This window comes from Podarcis muralis, chromosome 12, assembly GCF_964188315.1.
Source record: "Podarcis muralis chromosome 12, rPodMur119.hap1.1, whole genome shotgun sequence".
NCBI lineage: Eukaryota > Metazoa > Chordata > Lepidosauria > Squamata > Lacertidae > Podarcis > Podarcis muralis.
Window position 1 is genome coordinate 6,189,033 of NC_135666.1, and position 24,428 is coordinate 6,213,460.

The window sequence follows — 24,428 nt, forward strand, 5'->3', positions numbered from 1 at the left end:
CGAAAACGGAGGCGAGTGGGAACCGCGGTTATTACGATTATTTCGTTATTGTATTACCACGACGCAAACACATTTAGAGTCTGTGCTTTTGCTGCCCCCTTGAGCTCTTCGGAGGAAAGGCGAGGAATAAATATAATTAAAAGAAGGCGACAAACGTGGGAATGGAGAAGCGTTGCCTGGGGTGAAGGATCGTTTGTGGCGATTTAATCTTAATTTATTTCTTGCATTTACACCACACCTTTCTCCTCCCCAACAAGGAGCTTAAAATGGCACACGCGGCCCTTTCCCTCCTCATTCAATCCCCACGACAACAGCAACCCTGAGACGGAGGCAGGGAGAAGGCAGTGACTGGCCCAAGGTGGAGACTCGAACCCAGGTCTCCCAGGTCCCTAATCCAGCCTTTCTCCACCTACGATGCCGTTGGACTACAACTCCTATCACCCCCCCCTCCAGCCAGCTTGGCTAGTGGTCAGGGATGATGGGTCTTGTAGCTCAAGAACATCTGAGAGGCTGCTCTAACCACTGCACCACGCTTCCTCTCTTGGCTCATTCACACAGGGATGCTGCCTCCGTTACTCTGCAGCCATCAAGGGATGGGAAGGCAGGGGTTGTGTGAATTTGAATGCATAGCAGGGGGTTGGACTAGATTTAATATATATATATAGTTTATATTTTATTTTTTACCAACCACCAAAACACAATGAAACCCCGCCCCCAGGCAGCTGATACATTGGGTATACAATATTCAATAATATACATACTCAATATTACTCAATAATAACATATTCAAATCAACCATATGTACGCTTCTATATACATTTACACTCCTCCTTCCACAAGGTTTATTTAACTTTTAACATTTTAATTGCCCCAAATTCTTCAAATAATTCAATATCTTCTCAAACCAATCCTCCTCTTTCTCACTGACCTTAAACCCTTTCATTCTGTGTATCTTCACAGTTAGGTATTCTAAAATTATAATATTATTCAGTTTTCCCCTCCATTGGTTCACCCCTAGCTCTTCTGTATTTTCCCCATTACTCGCTATAACCTATCTGGCTGCAATTACCATCAGTTTTACCCATTTCCATTCTTCTTCTTTTTTTAACTCGGTCACACGGGGGCAGGGGCGCCGACTTATAGAAAATATTGGGGGGGGCCATACCGGGGTCCTGCCCCGGGAAGTTTTCTAAATTTTAGATGAAAATTAGTGAGTTTAAAAGTTTTTTAAAAGTATTTTAGAGTCATATGATCAACATTAGAACCCCGAAAACTCGACTCTCTATAACTCCACACTCCGGGAAACTCGACAAGCCTGAAACACTTTTTGGCTTTGAAAAAAGAAACAAAACATAAACACGCACGGTATTTTCGTAAAAAGCTAATTTAATTTACAGTAACAATACACTAAGAGACTAAAGTAAACGAATAAAATATAGTCATATAAAAGAGTCCACTAAACACTAAAGTCGGAACGCTAAACACGTCTGCAGCATGCACTGAACAAAACTATCCACACTGAATGACTGCGCCAGCAGGGTGGGCTTTATATAGCCGCGGCGTCGTAATGTCTTGAAGCGTCAAGGCGACGCGAGGTGGAGGATTCCAGGCGCTTCTGCTCCAGTCCTTTTGATGTCGCCGCGGCCGCAGCGCTGGCCCGCCAGACTTTACACGAAGGTTCGCGCACCGGGACAAATTCTAAGTGTGCCCGCAGCACCGTAACACTATCATGATTCACACCACTCTTTTCAGTTAACCTGCTTACTACCGTAATAATTATTTGTTTTAACTCATTACTGAATGTATTTTAAAAGGTAACTATCGTCAAACAAGGAAAATAAAAAATACCAACATAATTTTGTGATTTTACAAAGCATAATATAACTAATAACTTTTTCAAATTATTGGGGGGGCGGAGCCCCCCCAAACGAATTTTTGAGGGGGCTCGGGCCCCCTCAGGCCCCATGGAGTCGGCGCCTATGCACGGGGGGGTTGGACTAGATGACCCTCGGTGTCCCTTCCGACCCTGTGATTCTTGGAAACCTCGTCTGAGAAACTTTTCTCTCCTTGTTCAGCCAGCTGGGTCAGGAAGTATTCCCGGTAGAGAAAAGATGGGAAGGCCTCTACAGCCCCTTCCTGGAGTTCATCCGCTCAGGCGGTCAAGGGGAAACAGAGGAGGCTTTCATGGGCTTCCACGTTCAGACGAGCAAAGAGCTGAGGAAATCCCAGGAGTATCTCTTCTGCCACAGGTGAGGAGAAGGGCTTGGGGCGAAACCTGAACTCGGGTCACGTTAGAAAAGGGAACCGAGACCATATAACCCCCGTCCAGACCTACTGTGGCTCCCAGTTAGTTTCCAAGCACAAATCAAAGTGTTGGTGCTGACCTTTCAAGCCCTAAATGGCCTCAGCCCAACATAATAATAATAATAATAATAATAATAATAATAATAATAATAATAATAAAAATACCCCACCCATCTGGCTGGGTTTCCCCAGGCACTCTGGGTAGCTTCCAACAAAGTATTAAAATACAGTAGTCTGTTAAACACAGGGACGCGGGTGGCGCTGTGGGTTAAACCACAGAGCCTAGGACATGCCGATCGGAAGAGCGCGATGGGGTGAGCTCCCGTTGCTCGGTCCCTGCTCCTGTCAACCTAGCAGTTCGAAAGCACACCAGTGGAAGTAGATAAATAGGTACAGCTGCAGCAGGAAGGTAAACGGCGTTTCCGTGTGCTGCTCTGGTTCACCAGAAGCGGCTTAGTCATGCTGGCCACATGAACCGGAAGCTGTACGCCAGCTCCCTAGGCTACTAAAGCGAGATGAGCGCCACAACCCCAGAGTCGGCCACGACTGGACTTAATGGTCAGGGGTCCCTTTACCTTTACCTTTAGTCTGTTAAACATTAAAAGCTTCCCTAAACAGGGCTGCCATCAGATGTCTTCTAAAAGTCTGGTAGTTATTCTTCTCTTTGACATCTGGTGGGAGGGTGTTCCACAGGGCAGGTGCCACTACCAAGAAGGCCCTGTGCCTGGTTCCCTGTAACTTAGCTTTTCGCAGGGAGGGAACCACCAGAAGGCCCTCAGAACTGGACCTCAGTGTCCGGGCAGAACCTGAAGGAGCATCTCCATCCCCATCGTTCTGCCCAGACACGGAGGTCCAACTCCGAGGAACCTTTGGCGGTTTCCTCCCTGCTAGAAGTCAAGTTACAGGGAACCAGGCAGAGGGCCTTCTCGGTGGTGGCGCCCACCTTGTGGAACGCCCTCTGACCAATGTCAAGGCAATAAACAACTATTTTACTTTTAAAAAACAACTGAAGGCGGCCCTGTTTAGGGAAGTTTTTAATGTCTAATGCTGTATTGTTTTTAATACAGTGGTACCTCGCAAGACGAAATTAATTCGTTCCGCGAGTTTTTGCTTCTTGCGAGTTTTTTGTCTTGCGAAGCACGGTTTCCCATAGGAATGCACTGAAAATCAACCAATGCGTTCCGATGGAAACCGCCTTCAGACCAGGTCCGGGGACAGTCTGTCCCCCGACCTCTTCTGAAGGCTGGGGGGGGGGGGACAAGGGCTTTTCTTCCCACCGCCAGCCTTCAGAAGGCTGTTGTTCTGAAGGCTGGCGGTGGGAAGAAAAGCGCTTCTCCCCACCTCCCGCCCCGCAAGCTCCGGGGACAGGAGGGCTTTGCTGCCGACCGCCAGCATTTTAAAAGCTCCCGGGACAGCGGAGACTTCTCCGCTGTCCCGGGGCGATTTTAAAATGCTGGCGGGCGGCAGCGAAGCCTCCGCTGTCCCGGGGAGATTTTAAAATGCTGGCGGGCGGCAGCAAAGCCTCCGCTGTCCCGGGGCGATTTTAAAATGCTGGCGGGCGGCAGCGAAGCCTCCGCTGTCCCGGGGCGATTTTAAAATGCTGGCGGGCGGCAGCGAAGCCTCCGCTGTCCCGGGGCGATTTTAAAATGCTGGCGGGCGGCAGCGAAGCCTCCGCTGTCCCGGGGCGATTTTAAAATGCTGGCGGGCGGCAGCGAAGGTTTCGCTGCCGCCCACCAGCATTTTAAAATCGCCCGGGACAGCGGAGAAGTCTCCGCTGTCCCGGGGGCTTTTAAAATGCTGGGGGTCAGCAGCGAAGGCTTCGCTGCCGCCCGCCAGCATTTTAAGATCGCCCCGGGACAGCGGAGAAGTCTCCGCTGTCCCGGGAAGGCAGGTGGGGGGGAGCAAAGGCCTTTGCCCCCCGCCGGCCTTCAGAAGAGGTCCAGGACCTCTTCTGAAGGCCGGCGGTGGGCGAAAGTCTTTGCTCCCAACCGCCAGCATTTTAAAAGAGGTCCCCGGAGATTTCCCTATGGGCTTTCTTCTTGCGAAGCAAGCCCATAGGGAAATTCGTCTGGCAAAGCGCATCGCAAACGGAAAACCCTTTCGTCTAGCGGGTTTTCCGTCTTGCGAGGCATTCGTCTTGCGAGGTACCACTGTATTCAGTTGGAAGCTGCCCAGAGTGGCAGTCAGTATAAATGAAAGGGGTATACATTATTATTATTATTATTATTATTATTATTATTATTATTATTATTATTATTATACCTACTATGCCTTTCCAGCAAATCCCTCCTTAAGCTGTTAGATTCATTCTTATTTATTTATTTATTTATTTATTTATTTATTTTCTTTCTCATTTTCTCATTCATAAACAGTACAAATTTACTCATCCAATTTAAGTTACCAAACAATAATAATGACACACACACACACACACACACACACACACACACACACACCTTTTTCTGTGGTTGCTTATGTTATATCTTTTATCACTGCATATGCAATTTAAATCCATTTATTGTTTATCCTACATACTCCATTTAAATTGTTTCCCGGCTCATCCTGCCGGTGTTTTAAGCTGTTTGCAATGGTTCTCCAAACAGGCCTTAAATCTTCCCTATTCTAAATTTTTAAAAAGTCTCTCTTCTTGATTTCTTATTCTTCCGGAAACTTTTGCCATTTCTGCATACTCTGGGTTACTCAATTCTGAAGTCACAAATGCCGATTTACTGCTGATTGTTAATAGCAGCAAAGCAGTGTATTGCACAAAAATGAGAAAATAAAAAACCCTTCCCGATAATCGATTGGTTAAAGATAAACTCGCAAGCTATCTTAACGATAAAACTTCTGCTGAGGAGGGAAGTCCAGGAGATTGCTTGGAATCTTGTTTTTTAGGTTGGATATGTGGCTGTAAAATTTTAATCTGAAAAACCAAATAAATAATAGGAATAAAAAATTGGAGGCAAATCATGTTAGGAGACGTTTTGAGTGGTGATGGACTACTGCGCTCTGTTAATCTTTGTCCTCTCAGAGGAACTGAAGAGGCTCCCAAGAAAGTTGACTACCTTGAAGAACTCATTGAACACCAGGAGAAGGATGACCTGCAAGATTACCTGCGCCAGGTAACTTGTTCGATGCTGTTTGCATAATAGCTCGGTTGCTTAGAGTCTGATCTTGATAACGCCAAGCAAGGCTGTCTTTAGCATATGCGCCCCCGGGGTGCAAAGATCTGCCCAGCACCCCCAAATTAACTTTTATTATGCCTTATGTCAATATTGGGGACGCGGGTGGCGCGGTGGTCTAAACTGATTGGAAGGTCGGCGGTTCGAATCCCCGCGACGGGATGAGCTGCCGTTGTTCGGTCCCTGCTCCTGCCAACCTAGCCTTGAATTTTTTTTTTAAAAAAAATTGGTTGTACAATTTTATATTCAACATAATCATCATCAACACAATAAGATATATATTAATCTTAATATCCACCCACCCACCACCACCCCTGACTTCTCTCAAATTCCTCTTCTGGTTCTTTAAATATTTGCTTCTTCTGCTTATTTTATTTTACCTTCATTTTGAAATCTTTTAACCGAATGTCCTTACATTCTTATCATTTTTATACCAAATCTTTCCAAATTACCTCTTACACTTGGTTATTTTCCCAGTTATTGCTCCTTAACTTTCACACTTGTTTTCTTAATTGTGTTTGCTCAAACCCTGCTAGTGAGTTCACTTCTTTAAAATATATTTGTATGAACAACATAAATGGTTCCCAATCTTTAAAAAAGTCTCTATTGTCCTTAGGGACGCGGGTGGCACTGTGGGCTAAACCACAGAGCCTAGGACTTGCCGATCAGAAGGTCGTGGTTTGAATCCCTTCGACGGAGTGAGCTCCCATTGTTCAGTCCCAGCTCCTGCCAACCTAGCAGTTCAAAAGCATGTGAAAGTGCAAGTAGATAAATAGGTACCGCTCCAGCGGGAAGGTAAACGGTGTTTCCGTGTGCTGCTCTGGTTCGCCAGAAGCGGCTTAGTCATGCTGGCCACATGACCCGGAAGCTGTACGCCAGCTCCCTTGGCCAATAAAGCGAGATGAGCGCCGCAACCCCACGCAAGCCACATTGAACTCACTTCAGAAGAAAGAGACAATCGTAGTTCTAAAACTACTTTATTTACAGTCTATATACAAAGAATCCATTAGCATGTCTGTTATCTCTCAGCACCAGTACAGAACAGCATCTCACACAGAAGGGAAAGTAACTTCTCCAGCAGTACTCCAACAGTACTGCTGTAAATCAATTCCCAATAGCTGAGTCTTGCCTTGAATCTGAAGAGGCTCTGTTTTCCCATCGCTTTCACAGGCTCTGCAATCTTCTCTGCACCCCCTGGGGAAATTCCTGAAGGCTCTGACGTTGGCGTTCCAGGCCAGCTACTCTGGGATCGGAGCAAATAAGCATCTTCTCAGCATGGCGCAAGAGGAGGTCAAGCATTACGCAAAGAAGATTTGGGAATTCTACCAGTACGTATCTGCACGCTGTGGCGCCCCTCTGGGATGGTCGTTTTTGCTCCGAGAAACTCAAAGAGGATCCACCTTGCAGGTGACCTCTTGCGTAGCTTACCTTGTGGCAAATTTTGGCAAATTTTGCCAGGGTATTCTTTTCAAGGATGCGCTAGTGAAATCCAAACCCCCAGGACATCTGTATATGTATATGTGGAGAGCGTCTCTTCCTTTAAGTTCCTGGGAGTTTATCTCAGTGAAGACCTTACAGTACTTGGAAAATCAATACAACCCAGGTGGTTAAGAAAGCCCAACAGAGACTCCATCTCCTCAGAGTATTGAGGAAGAACGATGTCAATTAACATCTGATGAGCTCCTTCTACTGGTCCACAATAGAAAGTGTTCTTTCATACTGCATCACGGTCTGGTACGCTGGTTTGACATCATCTGATAGGAAGTGCCTACAGAGGGTGGTGAATACAGCACAAGATATTATGGGCTGTCCCGTGAATCCGCTGGATGAAATAGCGGAAGACTGTTGTTTCAGAAGAGTGAGGAAAATTCTCAGGAATGATTCACACCCTGGCCGGCACTTTCTTGATCTCCTGCCTTCAGGCAGAAGATATAGAAGCATATAGAGAGCCAGTGTGGTGTAGTGGTTAAGAGCGGTAGTCTCGTAATCTGGGGAACCGGGTTCGCGTCTCCGCTCCTCCACATGCAGCTGCTGGGTGACCTTGGGCCAGTCACACTTCTTTGAAGTCTCTCAGCCCCACTCACCCCACAGAGTGTTTGTTGTGGGGGAGGAAGGGAAAGGAGAATGTCAGCCGAAAAACAGGGTCCAGAAAGTATTGGAATCCTGGGGTTTCACAGAAGCACAAGAAATCTTTAATAGAATAATTCACAGGAGGCAAATCCAATGAGCATCCTCAGTAGCCAATGGGTGCTGAGTCTTGGGTGGCAGAGTATTAAATGGGGCACCCTTGGGAGAGCCTGGCTCGTGAACTGCAATTCCCAGTATTCTTGGGTGCAAACCAGACCACTCTTTAAAGTTTTTCGCAATGATCAGGGGTAGCTAATTGTGGGAATGTTAAGGATAGTAGGAGAGGATATATTGATTAAATATTATCTTTCCTCGCTCATGCTAGTGAGCTAGTAGCGAAGCACATTCCCTTGTACATAACAAGAAGCTAGTTGATAGATTTGTTAGAACTAGATCCTGTCTAGCTTCTGAGCACCCGCTGATTTTAGTAAAGGTAAAGGTAAAGGTACCCCTGCCCATATGGGCCAGTCTTGACAGACTCTGGGGTTGTGTGCCCATCTCACTCAAGAGGCCGGGGGCCAGCGCTGTCCGCAGACACATCCGGGTCATGTGGCCAGCGTGACAAGCTGCATCTGGCAAGCCAGCGCAGGACACGGAACGCCGTTTACCTTCCCGCTAGTAAGCTGTCCCTATTTATCTACTTGCACCCGGGGGTGCTTTCGAACTGCTAGGTTGGCAGGTGCTGGGACCGAGCAACAGGAGTGCACCCCGCTGCGGGGATTCGAACCGCCGACCTTTCGATCTGCAAGTCCTAGGCGCTGAGGCTTTAACCCACAGCGCCACCCGCGTCCCGACACCCGCTGATTTTAAGTGGCCCTAATTTCCTTTTGGGACGCGGGTGGCGCTGTGGGTTAAACCACAGAGTCTAGGGCTTGCCGATCAGAAGGTCGGAGGTTCGAGTCCCCGCAACGGGTCGAGTTCCCGTTGCTCGGTCCCTGCTCCTGCCAACCTAGCAGTTCGAAAGCACGTCAAAGTGCAAGCAGATAAATAGGTACCGCTCCGATGGGAAGGTAAACGGCATTTCCATGCGCTGCTCTGGAGTCGGCCACAACTGGACCTAATGGTCAGGGGTCCCTTTACCTTTACCTTAATTTCCTTTTTTGCTTCTTTTGCCATTCAGGGGCTTGCTGCGACTTGCGTTGGAGGTCAAAGGTCAACCGTCTGCCGGAGGCATGGAGGAGAGGTAGTGGCACGCACGGAATGGTTTTGTTGCTTCTTGAATGCAGGAAGTTGCTTCGCACTGAGTCAGATCCTTGGTCCAGCTAGTTCAGTATTGTCAACACTGGCTGGCAGCAGCACGCCAGGTTTTTCAGACGGGGGACGTCTCCAGCCTGACTTGGAGATGTCATTGAGGATGCCCTACCATTGACCCACAACCCTTATAATATGGGCATAGCCCCTGCCCCCCCCAATTAATTATCAGCATTGTGGGTTACATCCTAGTCCTATTTTAAAGTGCATTGCAATCTATTTATTTATTTGCAATTAGAGTCTACTTTGGGGACCCGGGTGGCGCTGTGGTCTAAACCACAGAGCCTAGGACTTGCCGATCGGAAGGTCGGTGGTTCGAATCCCCACGACGGGGTGAGCTCCCATTGCTCTGTCCCTGCTCCTTCCAACCTAGCAGTTTGAAAGCACGCCAGTGCAAGTAGATAAATAGGTACCGCTCCTGCGGGAAGGTAAATGGTGTTTCCGTGCACTGGTCTGGTTCGCCAGAAGCGGCTTAGTCATGTTGGCCACATGACCCGCAAACTGTACGCCGGCTCCCTTGGCTAATAAAGCGAGATGAGCGCCGCAACCCCAGAGTCGGTCACGACTGGACTTAACTTTCAGGGGTCCTTTAACTTTTTAGATTCTACTTTATTTTCCTTCTAGAGCTCCATCAAAGCCCACGGTGTGCTTAGCAACAGGGGGTTCTGATCAAAAACAGGTCCCTGCCCCTATGATCCTACAAGAAAAGACCCTCTCTCACTAACCTACCCTCAATGGTTGGCTCCATACTGACCCAGCTACTTGATTAGAATGCATTAATCCAATTTGAGGTTTTGTTTTCAATCAAGCGGTATCTAAATTTTACAAAATAGACACTCTGCATTTTTTAAAAAAAAATCCTTTTTACGCTGCTCCGTCTCCCAAGGCTGGTTTGCAAAAAGCAAGCGCCAAGCACAAGGTCCTCTGCAAATAATAATAATAATAATAATAATAATAATAATAATAATAATAATAATAACAATAATAATATTTTTTTATTTATACCCCACCCATCTGGCTGGGCTTCCCCAGCTACTCTGGGCGGCTTTCAACAGAGTATTAAAATACAGTAGTCTGTTAAACATTAAAACCTTCCCTAAACAGGGCTGCCTTCAGATGTCTTCTAAAAGTCTGGTAGTTGTTTTTCTCTTTGACATCTGGTGGGAGAGTGTTCCACAGGGCGGGCGCCACCACCGAGAAGGCCCTCTGCCTGGTTCCCTGTAACTTGGCCTCTCGCAGTGAGGGAACCGCCAGAAGGCCCTCGGCACTGGACCTCAGCGTCCAGGCAGAATGATAGGGGTGGAGACGCTCCTTCAGGTATACAGGACTGAGGCCATTTAGGGCTTTAAAGGTCAGCACCAACACTTTGAATTGTGCTTGGAAACGTACTGGGAGCCAGTGTAGGTCTTTCAAGACCGGTGTTATGTGGTCTTGGCAGCCGCTCCCAGTCACGAGTCTAGCTGCCACATTCTGGATTAGTTGCAGTTTCCGGGTCACCTTCAAAGGTAGCCCCACGTAGAGCACATTGCTGTAGTCCAAGCGTTGTCGATTAGTTGTAATGCTTCTGTTGCACCCCTTTGTTCAAACTTCCCTTTCTGCTTCCTCCGCCTCAGTGACCTCAACGGCTCGGCCCTCGTACTGCCCGTCATCCTGCCGTGTTTCTACCCAGAACTCTCGATGCTCTACATGCTTTACCACCAGAAAGAGGATGACCTGTATTGCCAAGGGATTGTGGATCTCAGCCTGTTTCCTGATGTTAAGCTGCTTGAATTCCTGGAGGTCCAAAAGTGAGTGGTTGCGGATGCTGTAGAGATCCTCTCCCTCCCTTTCTATATCCTGCATGCAAAGCAGATGTTCCACCATTGAGCTAAAGCCCTTTCCCGTCATATCGTTGCTCAGTCAGTCTAGCTCAGTATTGTCCACCCATTGAAATTATTATTGCAGTGGTACCTCGGGTTAAGTACTTAATTCGTTCCGGAGGTCCAATCTTAACCTGAAACTGTTCTTAACCTGAAGCACCACTTTAGCTAATGGGGCCTCCAGCTGCCGCCGCGCTGCCGGAGCACGGTTTCTGCTCTCATCCTGAAGCAAAGTTCTTAACCTGAAGCACTATTTCTGGGTTAGCGGAGTCTGTAACCTGAAATGTATGTAACCTGAGGTGGCCAGCTGTTTTTCTTCCTTTCTGATAACACTACAGTGGTCCTTTGGTTCTCAAACTTAATCCATTTCGGAAGTCCGTTCCAAAACCAAAGCGTTCCAAAACCAAGGTGCGCTTTTCCATAGAAAGTAATGCAAAAGGGATTAATCCGTTTCAGACTTTTAAAAGCAAACCCTAAAACAGCAATTTAACATGAATTCTATTATCTAACGAGACCATGGATCCATAAAATGAAAACAATAAACAATGTGCTGCAGTCACCCAATCAATCCATCAGTAGCTGACCTGGGTTCCACACAGTCACAATTTTTTTTTAAAAAAAGAGCCGCACAAATGAAAACACAAAATACTGTAAATAGCAAAAACAGACAGACCTCAGCGTAACACTCATATCGGAAGCGTAACACTCAAAACGGAGCAAATTCGGCTTCCGAAAAAGGTTCGCAAATCGGAACACATGCTTCTGGGTTTGCAGTGTTTGGGTTCCAAGTTGTTTGAGTACCAAGGCGTTTGAGAACCAAGGTACCACTGTGTTATTATTCAACTGGAGTACCCGCAGGCCAGTGTTTCCCAAGTGTTGGTGTTTAAATTTGCCTTGAGACAGTCTTTAAACCACTTTTGTTGACCACCAGCATTACGCTTTCCATTTTTTAAGTTTGGAATAGAGTAGTTGCTTTGGAAGACGATCATCAGGCATCTGCACAACATGACCAGTCCAACAAAGTTGTTGTTGAAGAATGCGCATTTGCGGCTGGAAGCAGCATTGCTTTTGAGTCCCAGTTGTTGGAAACTGTGAGAGAGGAGTTCTTATGCTCAGGGTTACCCATAAGGCATCTAGCTGGCCACTGCGAAACTAGATGGGCCATTGGCTCATACCAAAAGGCTTGTGTTTTGTTCTTATCCTGTTTCCCACAATGCCTTTGGGAAGCCAAAGACTGGAGAAAGAAGATTCCACCTAAGAAAGAAGATTCCACCTAAACATTAGGAAGAACTTCCTGGCAGTAAGAGCTGTTCGACAGTGGAATTTGCTGCCAAGCAGTGTGGTGGAGTCTCCTTCTTTGGAGGTCTTTAAGCAGAGGCTTGACAACCATATGTCAGGAGTGCTCTGATGGTGTTTCCTGCTTGGCAGGGGGTTGGACTCGATGGCCCTTGTGGTCTATTCCAACTCTATGATTCTATGATTCTAGCCCACAAGCAAGCCTTGCTGCTCCAAACAGAAATCCCTTTTCCGCCCTTTGACCCCGACCTCTTCTCATTTCAGATATTTGTGGCCCCTCAAAGATCTGACACTCACAAGTAACCAGGTAAGTCCACCCTCAGTTCTCTTCTGGTTCGCGTACGCAGTAAGGTGGGATTGGACCATTGCAGGTGACAGCGAGAGGATGCCTTGAAAAAATATAGAAACAGATCCCTCGTGTAAAACTCATTTGAGTAGCACAGGCGTGGCTCAATGGAGAAGGAGCTGCCTTGCAGGGAGAAGGAACCAGGGTCAATTCTGTGGTCACACACATACATATACAGTGGTACCTTGGTTCTCAAACTTAATCCATTCCGGAAGTCCATTCTGAAACCAAAGCGTCCCCAAACCAATTGAAAGTAATGCAAAATGGATTAATCCATTCCAGACTTTTAAAAACAACCCCTAAAACAGCAAACCCAGCCAGATGGATGGGGTACAAATAATAAATAAATTATTATTGTTGTTATCATCATCATCATCATCAGTGCTTTTTTTCTGGGGGGACGCAGGGGGGGGCGCATACATTTTGTGAATCTACGTTTGGCTTCATTGAGGGGCAGTTTTTCAATATGAGTAGGAAAATGAGAGTACCCCTAAACATTTTTTTAGAAACAAGCTCTGGTTGCTGCTGTTGTTATTGACAAATTCAGCGATATTTGGAATTTAATTCTGTGGTTTCTTGAGCTGCAGCTGGTTAATATAGATAACTTAGAGGGTCTGGTGGTTCAAAGGAGCTTTCCAATTTCCTAGTAATGCACATCTTTTGCACGTAGTACAGACACAGACAAACTCAGCCCTCCAGATGTTTTGAGACTACAACTCCCATCATCCCTGACCACTGGTACTATTCTGGACAACAGCCATATGAGAAATATGTAAAATACAGTGGTGCCCAGCAAGACGAATGCCTCGCAAGACGAAAAACTCGCTAGACGAAAGGGTTTTCCGTTTTTTGAGTCTTTCCGCAAGACGAATTTCCCTATGGGCTTGCTTTGCAAGATGAAACGTCTTGCGAGTTCTTGCGAGTTTGTTTCCCTTTCTTAAAGCCACTAAGCCGTTAATAGCCGCTAAGCCGCTAAGCCGTTAATAGCCGCTAAGCCGTTAATAGCCGTGCTGCGCAAGACGAAAAAACCGCAAGACGAAGAGACTCGCGGAACGGATTAATTTCATCTTGCGAGGCACCACTGTAACTAGGCAAGTATTAGACACCACCCCAGATTTGGCCCTACTAAACATCTTCCAAGACAACAATGCCCATTTACACCACAAAGAACTCATAACCCACCTACTTTCAGCAGCCAGAAACACCATAGCCAGACACTGGAGAGACCTGTCAGGAGTAAGCATGGACCAATGGTACCAAATAGTATGGGAAACAGCCCTACTAGAAAAATTAACCAATAAACTGAAACTGACATGGGGACAAACAGAAGAAGACGCCTTTACCCAGGTATGGCTCCCCTTTATCACATACACAGCCCAACAAGACAATGACAATAATCCACTAGCAAATCAATATGGCTAACCTGATCCAAAACACCCACCCACCCCACTCACACACGAAAACAAAGATCACCACAGCCAATCACAAACAAACAACCACACCCTAGGCCAACCCCCAACCTCTCTCACCACCAAAGGAACACAAGTGAACAGCATAAGCAACGCTGACACCAAACCCCACATACATTAAGCATAACAGAAACATCGCCACCCCACCCCCACCCATCTTTCCTTCCTCCACCCCTTCTCATTTTTTTTCTCCCCCTAATGTCTCAACAAATGAAACGGATTTGTAAAAATGTTACATGGAAAAAATATGAGAGACATTACTTCTGTAAAACAAGAAACTCTTTAATAAAAAATAAAAAATAAAAAAAATCCCTGACCACTGGTCCTGTTAGCTAGGGATCATGGGAGTTGTAGTCCCAAAACATCTGGAGGACCGAGTTTGCCTATGCCTGACCTAGAAGCTCCCAAGCTCAGTCCTCAATGGCATCTCTGGGCAGGGCAGGGAGACATTCTGTCTGAAGCAGAACATCTGCTTTTCAAGCACAAGGTTCCAGGTGCAAGTGGATAATAAATAAATAGGAAGAACAATAATTCTATATATGTGTGTGTGTATTTTAGAGACGATCACTGGTCAAAGACCGCTGCTTTCTTTCTGCTACTGAATGTCTACAGAAGCTGATGTAAGTTGCCACCCATTAATTTTTTAAGTGGAGAAACAGTTGCGTGTTTAGACCTTTAAACCTTCCCCTTAAATAAATTCAGACAAGACTCAAATTTTGGTTTGGTTTTTGGCAGAATTTAGGCCACAACTTTATTGATTTCAGCAAGTGACTGGTTGCATAGGCTCTGGTTCGACTAGCTCCCTGCACCGTGGCAGGTAGCGCTGACCCAGGACACCAGCATAGGTCAGCCAAGGGTGAACACCTGGATAAGTGGAAAGTCAGGAACAGGCTATCTCCGCCACCCAAATGCTCCCCTGGACTCAGGCACGCCAATCAGCCAAGTGGGGAATTCCTGCCATGCCCCTGTCCCAACGAGAGACGACACACGACGGCATAGCAAGGTCAAGCGCGCAAGCCCTAAATAGAGGGAGAGGTGGGCGGGCGTTCCGAATGCACACGCCGAAAGAGGAAGCTCTGGGTCACATGCATAGGTATATATAGGTCCCTTGATCCGTTTAGCCTGTGTCCCATTGGCCTGATTGAACCCTGCATCAAGGGACCTACCAATTGGGTGTTGTGGCTATCCAAACGTACCCACCCACAACACAGGGTTAGGTTGCCAGGTCTCACCGCAACACGTGCCCTCTTTCAGGGAGGACCCGATTTAACAGCAAAAATTTGTTTCTTTTTTCCTCTTTCTTTTTCTTGACATTTTCTTTTTCTCTGACGAAGTAATAATCATAAATGAATAAGAATAAAAATGTGCGCCCCACCACCGAAACCATTCCATTGCAACTATCCAACCCCCCCAAGTTTCAACACCTCTTGCGTTGGTTTGACCCCTTTCCGTTTTAACAGTACACATTCTGCAAACACCCTCCGTATCGCCTCAAAATCATTTCTCCTGCATATTCCCCACCTTACTGTAATGGCACATGTTAATTTATCGTTAACAGCTATATCTCACACCTCTTTATGCCATTCTTCCATTTTGTATTCTGCTTGCCCCTTCCACTTCCTAAGGTAAAGGTAAAGGTACCCCTGCCCGTACGGGCCAGTCTTGACAGACTCTAGGTGCGCCCATCTCACTCAAGAGGCTGGGGGCCAGCGCTGTCCGGAGACATTTCCGGGTCACGTGGCCAGCGTGACATCGCTGCTCTGGCGAGCCAGAGCCGCACACGGAAATGCTGTTTACCTTCCTGCTAGTAAGCGGTCCCTATTTATCTACTTGCACCCGGGGGTGCTTTCGAACTGCTAGGTTGGCAGGCGCTGGGACCGAACAACGGGAGCGCACCCTGCCGCGGGGATTCGAACTCCCGACCTTTCGATCGGCAAGCCCTAGGCGCTGAGGCTTTTACCCACAGCGCCACCAGCGTCCACTTCCTAGCTATCATAATTTGTGCAGCTGTCAATAAATTTGTGAGCAGGTCCTTCATAGCCTGTGAAGCTTCCACCCCATCATCATAAATTGATAATAATGGTACCTCTGGACTTTCGGTCAGCTTTAACCGATTTGTTTTCTTTTTCCTCCTTCCACGGTGTTGGAGGCAGTTTGCATGGTTCTGCACCTCCTTACTCTCACAACAACTCTGTGAGGTGGGTTCAGTTGAGAAATTGTAACTTCCTATGATCTGAGTTGGGATGCAGGTGGCGCTGTGGGTTAAACCACAGAGCCTAGGACTTGCCGATCGGAAGGTCGGCGGTTCGAATCCCCGCAACAGGGTGAGCTCCCATTGCTCGGTCCCTGCTCCTGCCAACCTAGCAGTTCGAAAGCACGTCAAAGTGCAAGTAGATAAATAGGTACCGCTCCGGCGGAAAGGTAAATGGCATTTCCGTGCGCTGCTCTGGTCCGCCAGAGGTGGCTTAGTCATGCTGGCCACATGACCCAGAAGCTGTAGGCTGGCTCCCTTGGCCAATAAAGCAAGACAAGTGCCGCAACCCCAGAGTCGGCCACAACGGGACCTAATGGTCAGGGGTCCCTTTACCTTTACCTATGAGCTGAGTTGGGCCATGAACTTTGGTCTGACTCTCTTAGCTCAGCCGCCCCCAACCCTATTGCCCTCCAGCCTGGCCAGCATGACTGCGGGTTGACAAAGGTTCCCCATTCCTCCATAGGGACTAGCAACTTGCTCATTCACCAAAAGGAAAGCAGAGATTCCCAAGGCACCTAATCATAGGCTCTATCCAAATCGAGGAGGACTAAGCCCACACTCACCTCCCCAAGGATTTCCTCTTTTTTTAATAATAATTTTTGTTACATTTTCAGTTTTGCCATTATCACAATTTCCATACATAAATCAATAAACTTAAACATCGCTCTGTCCAAGCATCGACCTCCCGCCCCCTTTCTGACTTCCATACATATTTGCTTTATTCTTAGCATTTCTATAACCACTGTTTTACCTTCTCTCTTATTCCTATATTTCCCCTTGTTAAATGTAAATCAGTTCCTTATATTCTAATTACAAAACATTTCAACTCAAAGCTACAAACGTTCTCAGATGTTTACAATGTTCTTTCATATAGAATATGAATTTGCTCCAGTCCTTTTGAAACAGTTCGTCACTCTGATTCCGGATCTTCCTCGTCAGCTTTGCTTAACTCTACATATTCCACCATCTTAGTCCGACATTCTTCCAGTGCTGGAAGCTCCTGCGATTTCCATTTCTGAGCCAGAAGTATCCTTGTGGCCGCCTCCCCAAGGATTTCCATACGCTTTCTGGTTCGAGTGTTTTAGGGCTTACGTTGATACTCACCAGGTCTTCCCCTTTGTGCAGCACTACTGTTGACCCGCGGGAAAAACTGGACATCCTCCAAAAGACATACGAGGAAATTGAGAAGACAGTGAACCGGGTGCTGGAGAAGGAATATAGCCTGCCAATGGACGACCTCTTGCCGCTGCTGATGTATGTTGTGACGAGGGCAAGGTAAGGGAAGCCGGTCTCCTCCTTGCTCATCCTTTCCAATGCGGCTGGATCAGGTCCTCAGGAGGGACCATTTCCGTGTCTGCAGACTGGAGTGTAAATAGCTCCGGAACTGTTCCATTTTCAAATTAGTTGCTGGTTCGTTTTGGAGCTTAGCATCATAAATTTATTCTGGTTTTTCCCAGCTGGGTATGGGGGTGTTATAAGAAAAGAGCTGTTCCTTTTCCCTTATGGGGTACCCAAGAGCCTGTATAGCCCTTATGTAGGTTCTCTATCGGTAGGAGAAAAATAACAGAGGCCAACCAGAGACCACTGAGAAGCAAAGCAGCTAGTAAGCCTGATATTTATTAATCTGTTGCAACAGGGTGCTCACCCCCCCCCCCCCGCCCCCAATGCAGGGGGGAGGAACTCAGAACCATTGGGGTGCAAGCTCTTATATAGACTTTTGAAATTGCCTCCCCTGTAGCTCAAGAGGATGGATGGCAGCTAACAGATTGAGGTTGAATCCTGACAAGACAGAAGTACTGTTTTGGGGGGACAGGAGGGGGGAAGGTGTGGGGGACTCCCTGGTCCTGAATGGGGCAACTGTGCCCCTGAAGGACCAGGTGCGCAGCCTGGGAGTCATGTTGGATTCACAGGAGGCGCAGGTCAGTTGTGTGTCCAGGGCAGCTGTTTACCAGCTCCATGTGGTATGCAGTATGAGACCCCACCTGCCTGTGGACTGTCTCGCCAGAGTGGTGCATGCTCTAGTTATTTCCCGCTTGGACTACTGCAATGCGCTCCATGTGGGGCTACCTTTGAAGGTGACCCGGAAACTACAACTAATCCAGAATGCTGCAGCCAGACTGGGGACTGGGAGCAGCTGCCGAGACCACATAACACCGGTCTTGAAAGACCTGCATTGGCTCCCAGTACGTTTCTGAGCACAATTCAAAGTGTTGGTGCTGACCTTTAAAGCCCTAAACGGCCTCGGTCCAGTATACCTGAAGGAGCGTCTCCACCCCCATCGTTCAGCGCTGAGTGCCTTCTGGCGGTTCCTTCCTTGCGAGAAGTGAGGTTACAGGGAACCAGGCACAGGGCTTTCTCGGTGGTGGCACCCACACTGTGGAATGCCCTCCCACCAGATGTCAATGAGAACAACAACTACCAGACTTTTAGAAGGCATCTGAAGGCAGCCCTGTTTAGGGAAGCGTTTAATGTTTGATGCATTACTGTATTTTAATATTTTGTTGGAAGCCACCCAGAGTGGCTGGGGAAACCCAGCCAGATGGGCGGGGTATATATAATAAATTATTGTTGTTATTATAATTATTCTGCACCCGCTGGAGTTCCTGGATCAGCTTCAAGGGCAGCCCTGCGTAGAGCGAGCTACAATAATCAATAATCAATAATCATGGTTAAAACACACCCCTCCCCTCAAGAACTCTGTGAACTGTAACTTATCATTCAGAGCTACTAATCCGACACTATTAACAAAGTACAGTTTCCATTATTATTATTATTATTATAATTATTACTATTATTATTATTATTACAGTGGTACCTCGCAAGACGAATGCCTCGCAAGATGGAAAACTCGGAAGAAGAAAGAGTTTTCCGTTTTTCGAGGTGCTTCGCCAGACAAATTTCCCTATGGGCTTGCTTCGCAAGAAGTAAGCCCATAGGGAAATCTCCGGGGACCTCTTTTAAAATGCTGGCGGTCGGGAGCAAAGACTTTTGCCCCCCGCCGGCCTTCAGAAGAGGTCCTGGACCTCTTCTGAAGGCCAGCGGGGGGCAAAAGTCTTTGCTCCCCCCCGCCTGCCTTCCCGGGACAGCGGAGACTTCTCCGCTGTCCCGGGCGATCTTAAAATGCTGGCGGGCGGCAGCGAAGCCTTCGCTGCCACCCGCCAGCATTTTAAAATCGCCCCGGGACAGCGGAGGCTTTGCTGCCGCCCGCCAACATTTTAAAATCGCCCCGGGACAGCGGAGAAGTCTCTGCTGCCCCGGGGGCTTTTAAAATGCTGGCGGTCGGCAGCAAAGCCCTCCTGTCCCCGGAGCTTGCGGGGCGGGAGGTGGGGAGAAGGGCTTTTCTTCCCACCGCCAGCCTTCAGAACAGCCTTCTGAAGGCTGGCGGTGGGAAGAAAAGCCCTTGTGTCCCCCCCCCCCCCAGCCTTCAGAAGAGGTCGGGGGACAGACTGGTCTGAAGGCGGTTTCCATAGGAACGCATTGATTGATTTTCATTGCATTCCTATGGGAAACCGTGCTTCGCAAGACGAAAAACTCGCAAGAAGAAAAAACTCGTGGAACGAATTAATTTCGTCTTGCGAGGTACCACTGTATTATTATTATTATTTGGGGGGCAGGGTCCTTTAAAAGTATGGTTTGTACCCGCAAAGCATTTTCCTGATTTGTTTCTTGGCAAGTGGGTCTTGCATGTGGTACCTTTTAAATTTGGCAGCAAATGCAAGCCCTTCTGGGATTGGTTACAAGAGCTGCCAAGTGGAGCTGGTTCGTGCTTAAAGTGGGGCATGCCATCTCAGCACTAACCAGTGCTGACGGCAAGTCCCGCTGAGATCTGCTTGCGAGTTCCCAGCTTGCAAGTGCGCAGTCGATCCCTGCTGAAAGTGGGCTTTCAGTTGATCAGATTTCAAGATGTGCTTAAAGCGCAGAGAACTGAGTTCAAGTCAGGCTACAAAGCGTGCTGACACAGTTTGAAGCTGCACGTTCATAGGAAGAACGAGAGAAAGGAAAAACAACAACTTCAGAGCTAACTTAGACTGCGCTCAAGTTTCTTTTGAACTTGGGTCACCTGATGTCATGGTGACACCAAGTGATTGACAGGAAGGTGGCCCCATCCACCTATCCAAGTGGCGCACAAGTACTGCTGTTGCTCAGGATTTGGCCTGCTGACTAGAGTCTGTATACACACACAAAGACCCTTACCAAGAATCCCTTCAATGCAGCTGAATTTATGGTGACTATACGCAACCAAGAGAGGCTGTTAATGCAAGCTATATATACCTGCTAAAATTATGGCTTCTGTGCAACTATTAAAGACGCAAGATTCCTTGTGCTTTTGATCACCCTAACCAAATACAGTCATACCTCGGGTTACAGCCGCTTCAGGTTGTGTTTTTTTGGGTTGCGGACTGCCGAAACTCGGAAGTACTGGAACGGGTTACTTCTGGGTTTCGGTGGTCGCACATGCGCAGAAGCGCCAAATCGCAACCCGTGTGTGCGCAGACGTGGATTGCGAATGTGCATCCCGCATGGATCACGTTTGCAACCCGAGCATCCACTGTAGCAACTTGTCAAGAAGTTTAACCCTGGCCTAAACCAAGATAATGGGTTTGAACTCCACTACAGGTATGGCGCTGTGGGTTAAACCACAGAGCCTAGGGCTTGCCGATCAGAAGGTCGGCGGTTTGAATCCCTGCGATGGGGTGAGCTCCCATTGCTCGGTCCCTGCTTCTGCCAACCTAGCATTTCAAAAGCACGTCAAAGTGCAAGTAGATAAACAGGTACCGCTCCAGCGGGAAGGTAAACGGCGTTTCCGTGCGCTGCTCTGGTTCGCCAGAAGCGGCTTAGTCATGCTGGCCACATGACCCGGAAGCTGTACGCCGGCTCCCTCCGCCAATAAAGCGAGATGAGCACTGCAACTCAAGTCGGTCACGACTGGACCTAATGGTCAGGGGTCCCTTTACCCTTTTTTGCAGGTATTAATTAGGTTACCAATGCTGGGATGTTTCATCCTTGGCACATTAAACTAATTAACAGCCTGCTTTTTGTTGTTGTTTTTAGGGGGCGAGGTTGGCTTTGACCTCACTAACTAATACTTTCTGCCCGCATCTATACCACTGTACAATATGTACAAATAAGGATGATGCCTTTATAATCTGACAAAATGGACTCTGGCCCATGAAAGCTTTAAGAAGTCTTTAAGATGCCGCAAGACTTCACTGTTCTAACAGAATAATCTTGCCTTCCCCTCCACAAACCAGTATACAACATTTAGGAGCAGAAATCCACCTGATCAGAGATCTGATGGACCCGACAAATGAAGGAGGCATGTACGACTTCCTGCTGACAGCACTCGAGGTAAGGGCAAAAATTAGACTGTGACGGTGGATAAAACAGTCAAATTAGATTGATGGAAAATTGATTACATTATTTCCCAAAATGGCCACCCAGCGGCTTTCACTAGCGAAACATAAATGCAATGGCCCTCTCTTATAATTGCTAGAATGATAGAATAGTTGGAAGGGAGCACAAACGTCATCTAGTCCAATTTCTGCTGATTCTGGGTCTCGAACCCAAGTCCCTTGTTCTGCCAACTGAGCTACCCCAGAAAGCAGGCAGGTTCAGAGAAGTATACCATAGAACCAAGAGAGGTTTCATAGCACCAAGAGTCTCTTCCATGGGTTCCACAAAAGATTTCTCGTGTATCTAGGATGATCTTAATCTTACAAATGAGTGCCAGTCTCCATCACAAGGTTCTCTTCTTTCTTCCCATCTCCAGTCGTGTTATAATTTCATCCAGAAGGAAATAAGACTCCGACCAAGTTGGCAGGTCCTTCACAACTCCTGAGAGTTGCACAGCAGCATTCATTGTCCTAAGAAAGGATGCTGAAAAGAGAAGGAACTTGAAATTGTCGCTGCTGGGTTTTCCATTATTTGGTATGTCTTTCCAATGGGAAGGATGTTTGGTTTTTAAGACACAATTTCTTTGAAATTGACATTTGAAAAAGAATGGTTCTTTGACATTGATGAGAAGGCTGCAGGCAGAAGGAAGTCAACTTAATTCCAGGTGCAATACTCCCGTTCCTTGTGTCTCATCCCCATGCAAAATGCAACTTCCCATTCCTGGACCAGAGGACTTATCATTTTGGAGGCAAGAGGTTAATTCTGGTCCTGCTGGGGCCACAAACAAAGCTATCTTGAAGGTCACCAAAACCAGGAATTTGCCAGAACCAATCTTGTTTGGGCCAGTGCAATTTTTTAACCAAGCGCTTTAACCTTTCATGTCAAATTACCACCGTTTATTATTTCCTTGTTTGTTTATGATTCATGGAGCATCTTGCAAAAGACAGTCTTGTGTACTGCGAAAACATCCCGGGAGAATGCATACTGGATGCTATTTTAGTTAATGCATTGCTTGTGGTACAATCACTTCATTTGGGCCTTGCAAAATTTTGGCAGCCACGTTGAAATTGAAATATTTGAAGGTCAAAGTCTTACTTGTTTCAGCAATGGTCTGCTGGTAATCCAAACGCTCTGATGAGCAGGCAGTGATCTCTGGATCACCATTAGCACAATAATAGCAATCCAAGCTCACTCAACCAGGAGTTCAGATGAGCAATGCAACCCAGCTGGTCAGTCCAGCTCCTACCATACCATTTGGACTGTGATGATGCCCTTGAATTTGCAAAGACTCTCCTCTCTGCCTTTCCCCCATCAAAAGCAAACAGCATATCCAATACCAGGGCAGAAAATGTTCCACCACACATTCCATTTATTCAAAGCTGCTAACTTACCTTTTAACCGATTGCCCCTTTTCCATTGTAAAGGGAAGATCATTTCAAGGATTGATTTCCGCACCCAGATATCCACTGGAAAATGCAGCTCAAAGTCTAGCGTTTTGCAAGTTACAACAACCGAGAGCTGTAGTTACACACATACACACTGCCTGTGTTTCTCATGCAAGGGAGAGTGAACATGCACCACCCAATTTTTCCAGTGACATCACTGCTACTTTTATTTGGGTTTTTGTGCTCAGACACACAAATAGAACAGGACTTCTGGGATCTACATCTGGACTGGCAAATCTATGGCCCTCAGTGTTGTTGGAGGGATCTGGAGGGCCGCAGGTTCACAAGCCCTGTCCTCCACAGAGGCAGGTTAAACTCTTGACCTAATCCTTCGATGGGACTACAAGGTGTTGGCAGTCATAGTACAGGATTTTGGAGGTTTTTCTAAGCATCGGTTGTCTGGGTCTTTCAAACTGTTCCATTGGGCTTGAGCAGAGTGAAAATCCCATAGTTGCTCTTCCTTTGATTAACGAACCCTGCATCCTTGCCTCAGAGCTTTTTTCTGCAAAAGGGTTGGTGTTGCAAACCTTTTCTAAGGTAACTGACAAGTTTAATATAAAAATGCAGAGCCCCATTTTCTTAGGTCAAATTTAGCAAAATGAGAGTTCTGGCAAAAGCCTGGTTTATTCTTCAGTCTGTCTTCTGGGTGTAAACTAGGTCAATATTGGCTCATTTTTGACTACTGAAGGCATAAAAGAGTTGTTGCTTTGAAATTAATTGGAAGTGAAAACATTGTTCTTATCTGAATGGTGTAAGAGCTAAAACGTGTGTACATTTTTAACTAAACAACTTTTTAATGCTTTAATATGCTGCATAAAACTCTACATTACTGCCTCATTGTATTACACTGGATAAAATATTTAATATGCTAACTTCATTATAAATGACTTTGTATGGAAATTTTTTTATTGCGTTGTTTTGGAGACATGTAGCTATTTATATGAAACGAATAAATGAAGTTGCCTTAACTAAGTGAGAACACTGTTCTCTCAATTCTAATATTGTCTTTCTTTGGAGTACAGGTACATCTAATCTACAACTTGAAACAAACCTACCCAACTGATTTTACATTTCTCCAGTTGTTGGGAAGCAATTTTCAGCAGTGTATCAAAATACAGATTTAATGCATAGCTGGAGAGAAAACACATTTAAATGCATTATTTGGGGCCTTAATGTTTTGAAACAAAATTTACTGGATTAAGGTGGGAACAGAATTATGGGTAAAAACATGTGAAAGGGAGATGGAACTGGAAATTTGTCCATCCCCAATTTGGACTAGCTGTGGCTGTGATGTTTTAAAGTGCAGCTTCAAAAATTGAACCTGCCCCCCCCCCCAGGCCCAGAGAATGTGTGATCTATATTGCATATCTGAGTACGTCATATAATTTCACAGGGTAACATCCATGTGTGTAGGAAGGAATTCCCTGAAGGTGCTCTGTAAAGTGTATAGAATTTTTTATTTCTCCCATCTGAGCCTCAGCAGCTGCTACTACCAAGTAGA

The 24,428-nt window shown here is 46.7% G+C and overlaps 1 protein-coding gene across 4 annotated transcripts in view; it reads left to right on the forward strand.

Annotated features, from left to right (window-relative positions):
* ALS2CL (ALS2 C-terminal like) overlaps window positions 1–23,895 on the forward strand; it is an 88,732-nt gene extending 64,837 nt beyond the window's left edge. For all 4 annotated transcript variants that reach the window (XM_077936674.1, XM_077936676.1, XM_077936675.1 and 1 more), the window contains exons 17-26: window positions 2,076–2,249; window positions 5,336–5,426; window positions 6,657–6,814; window positions 8,734–8,796; window positions 10,478–10,651; window positions 12,284–12,326; window positions 14,393–14,454; window positions 17,214–17,363; window positions 21,341–21,437; window positions 21,859–23,895. In XM_077936674.1, the coding sequence (XP_077792800.1) occupies window positions 2,076–2,249; window positions 5,336–5,426; window positions 6,657–6,814; window positions 8,734–8,796; window positions 10,478–10,651; window positions 12,284–12,326; window positions 14,393–14,454; window positions 17,214–17,363; window positions 21,341–21,437; window positions 21,859–21,927 (1,081 nt within the window). In that variant the 3' untranslated portion in view covers window positions 21,928–23,895. The remainder of the gene's footprint in view (window positions 1–2,075; window positions 2,250–5,335; window positions 5,427–6,656; window positions 6,815–8,733; window positions 8,797–10,477; window positions 10,652–12,283; window positions 12,327–14,392; window positions 14,455–17,213; window positions 17,364–21,340; window positions 21,438–21,858) is intronic.
* Window positions 23,896–24,428: the final 533 nt, after the last annotated feature.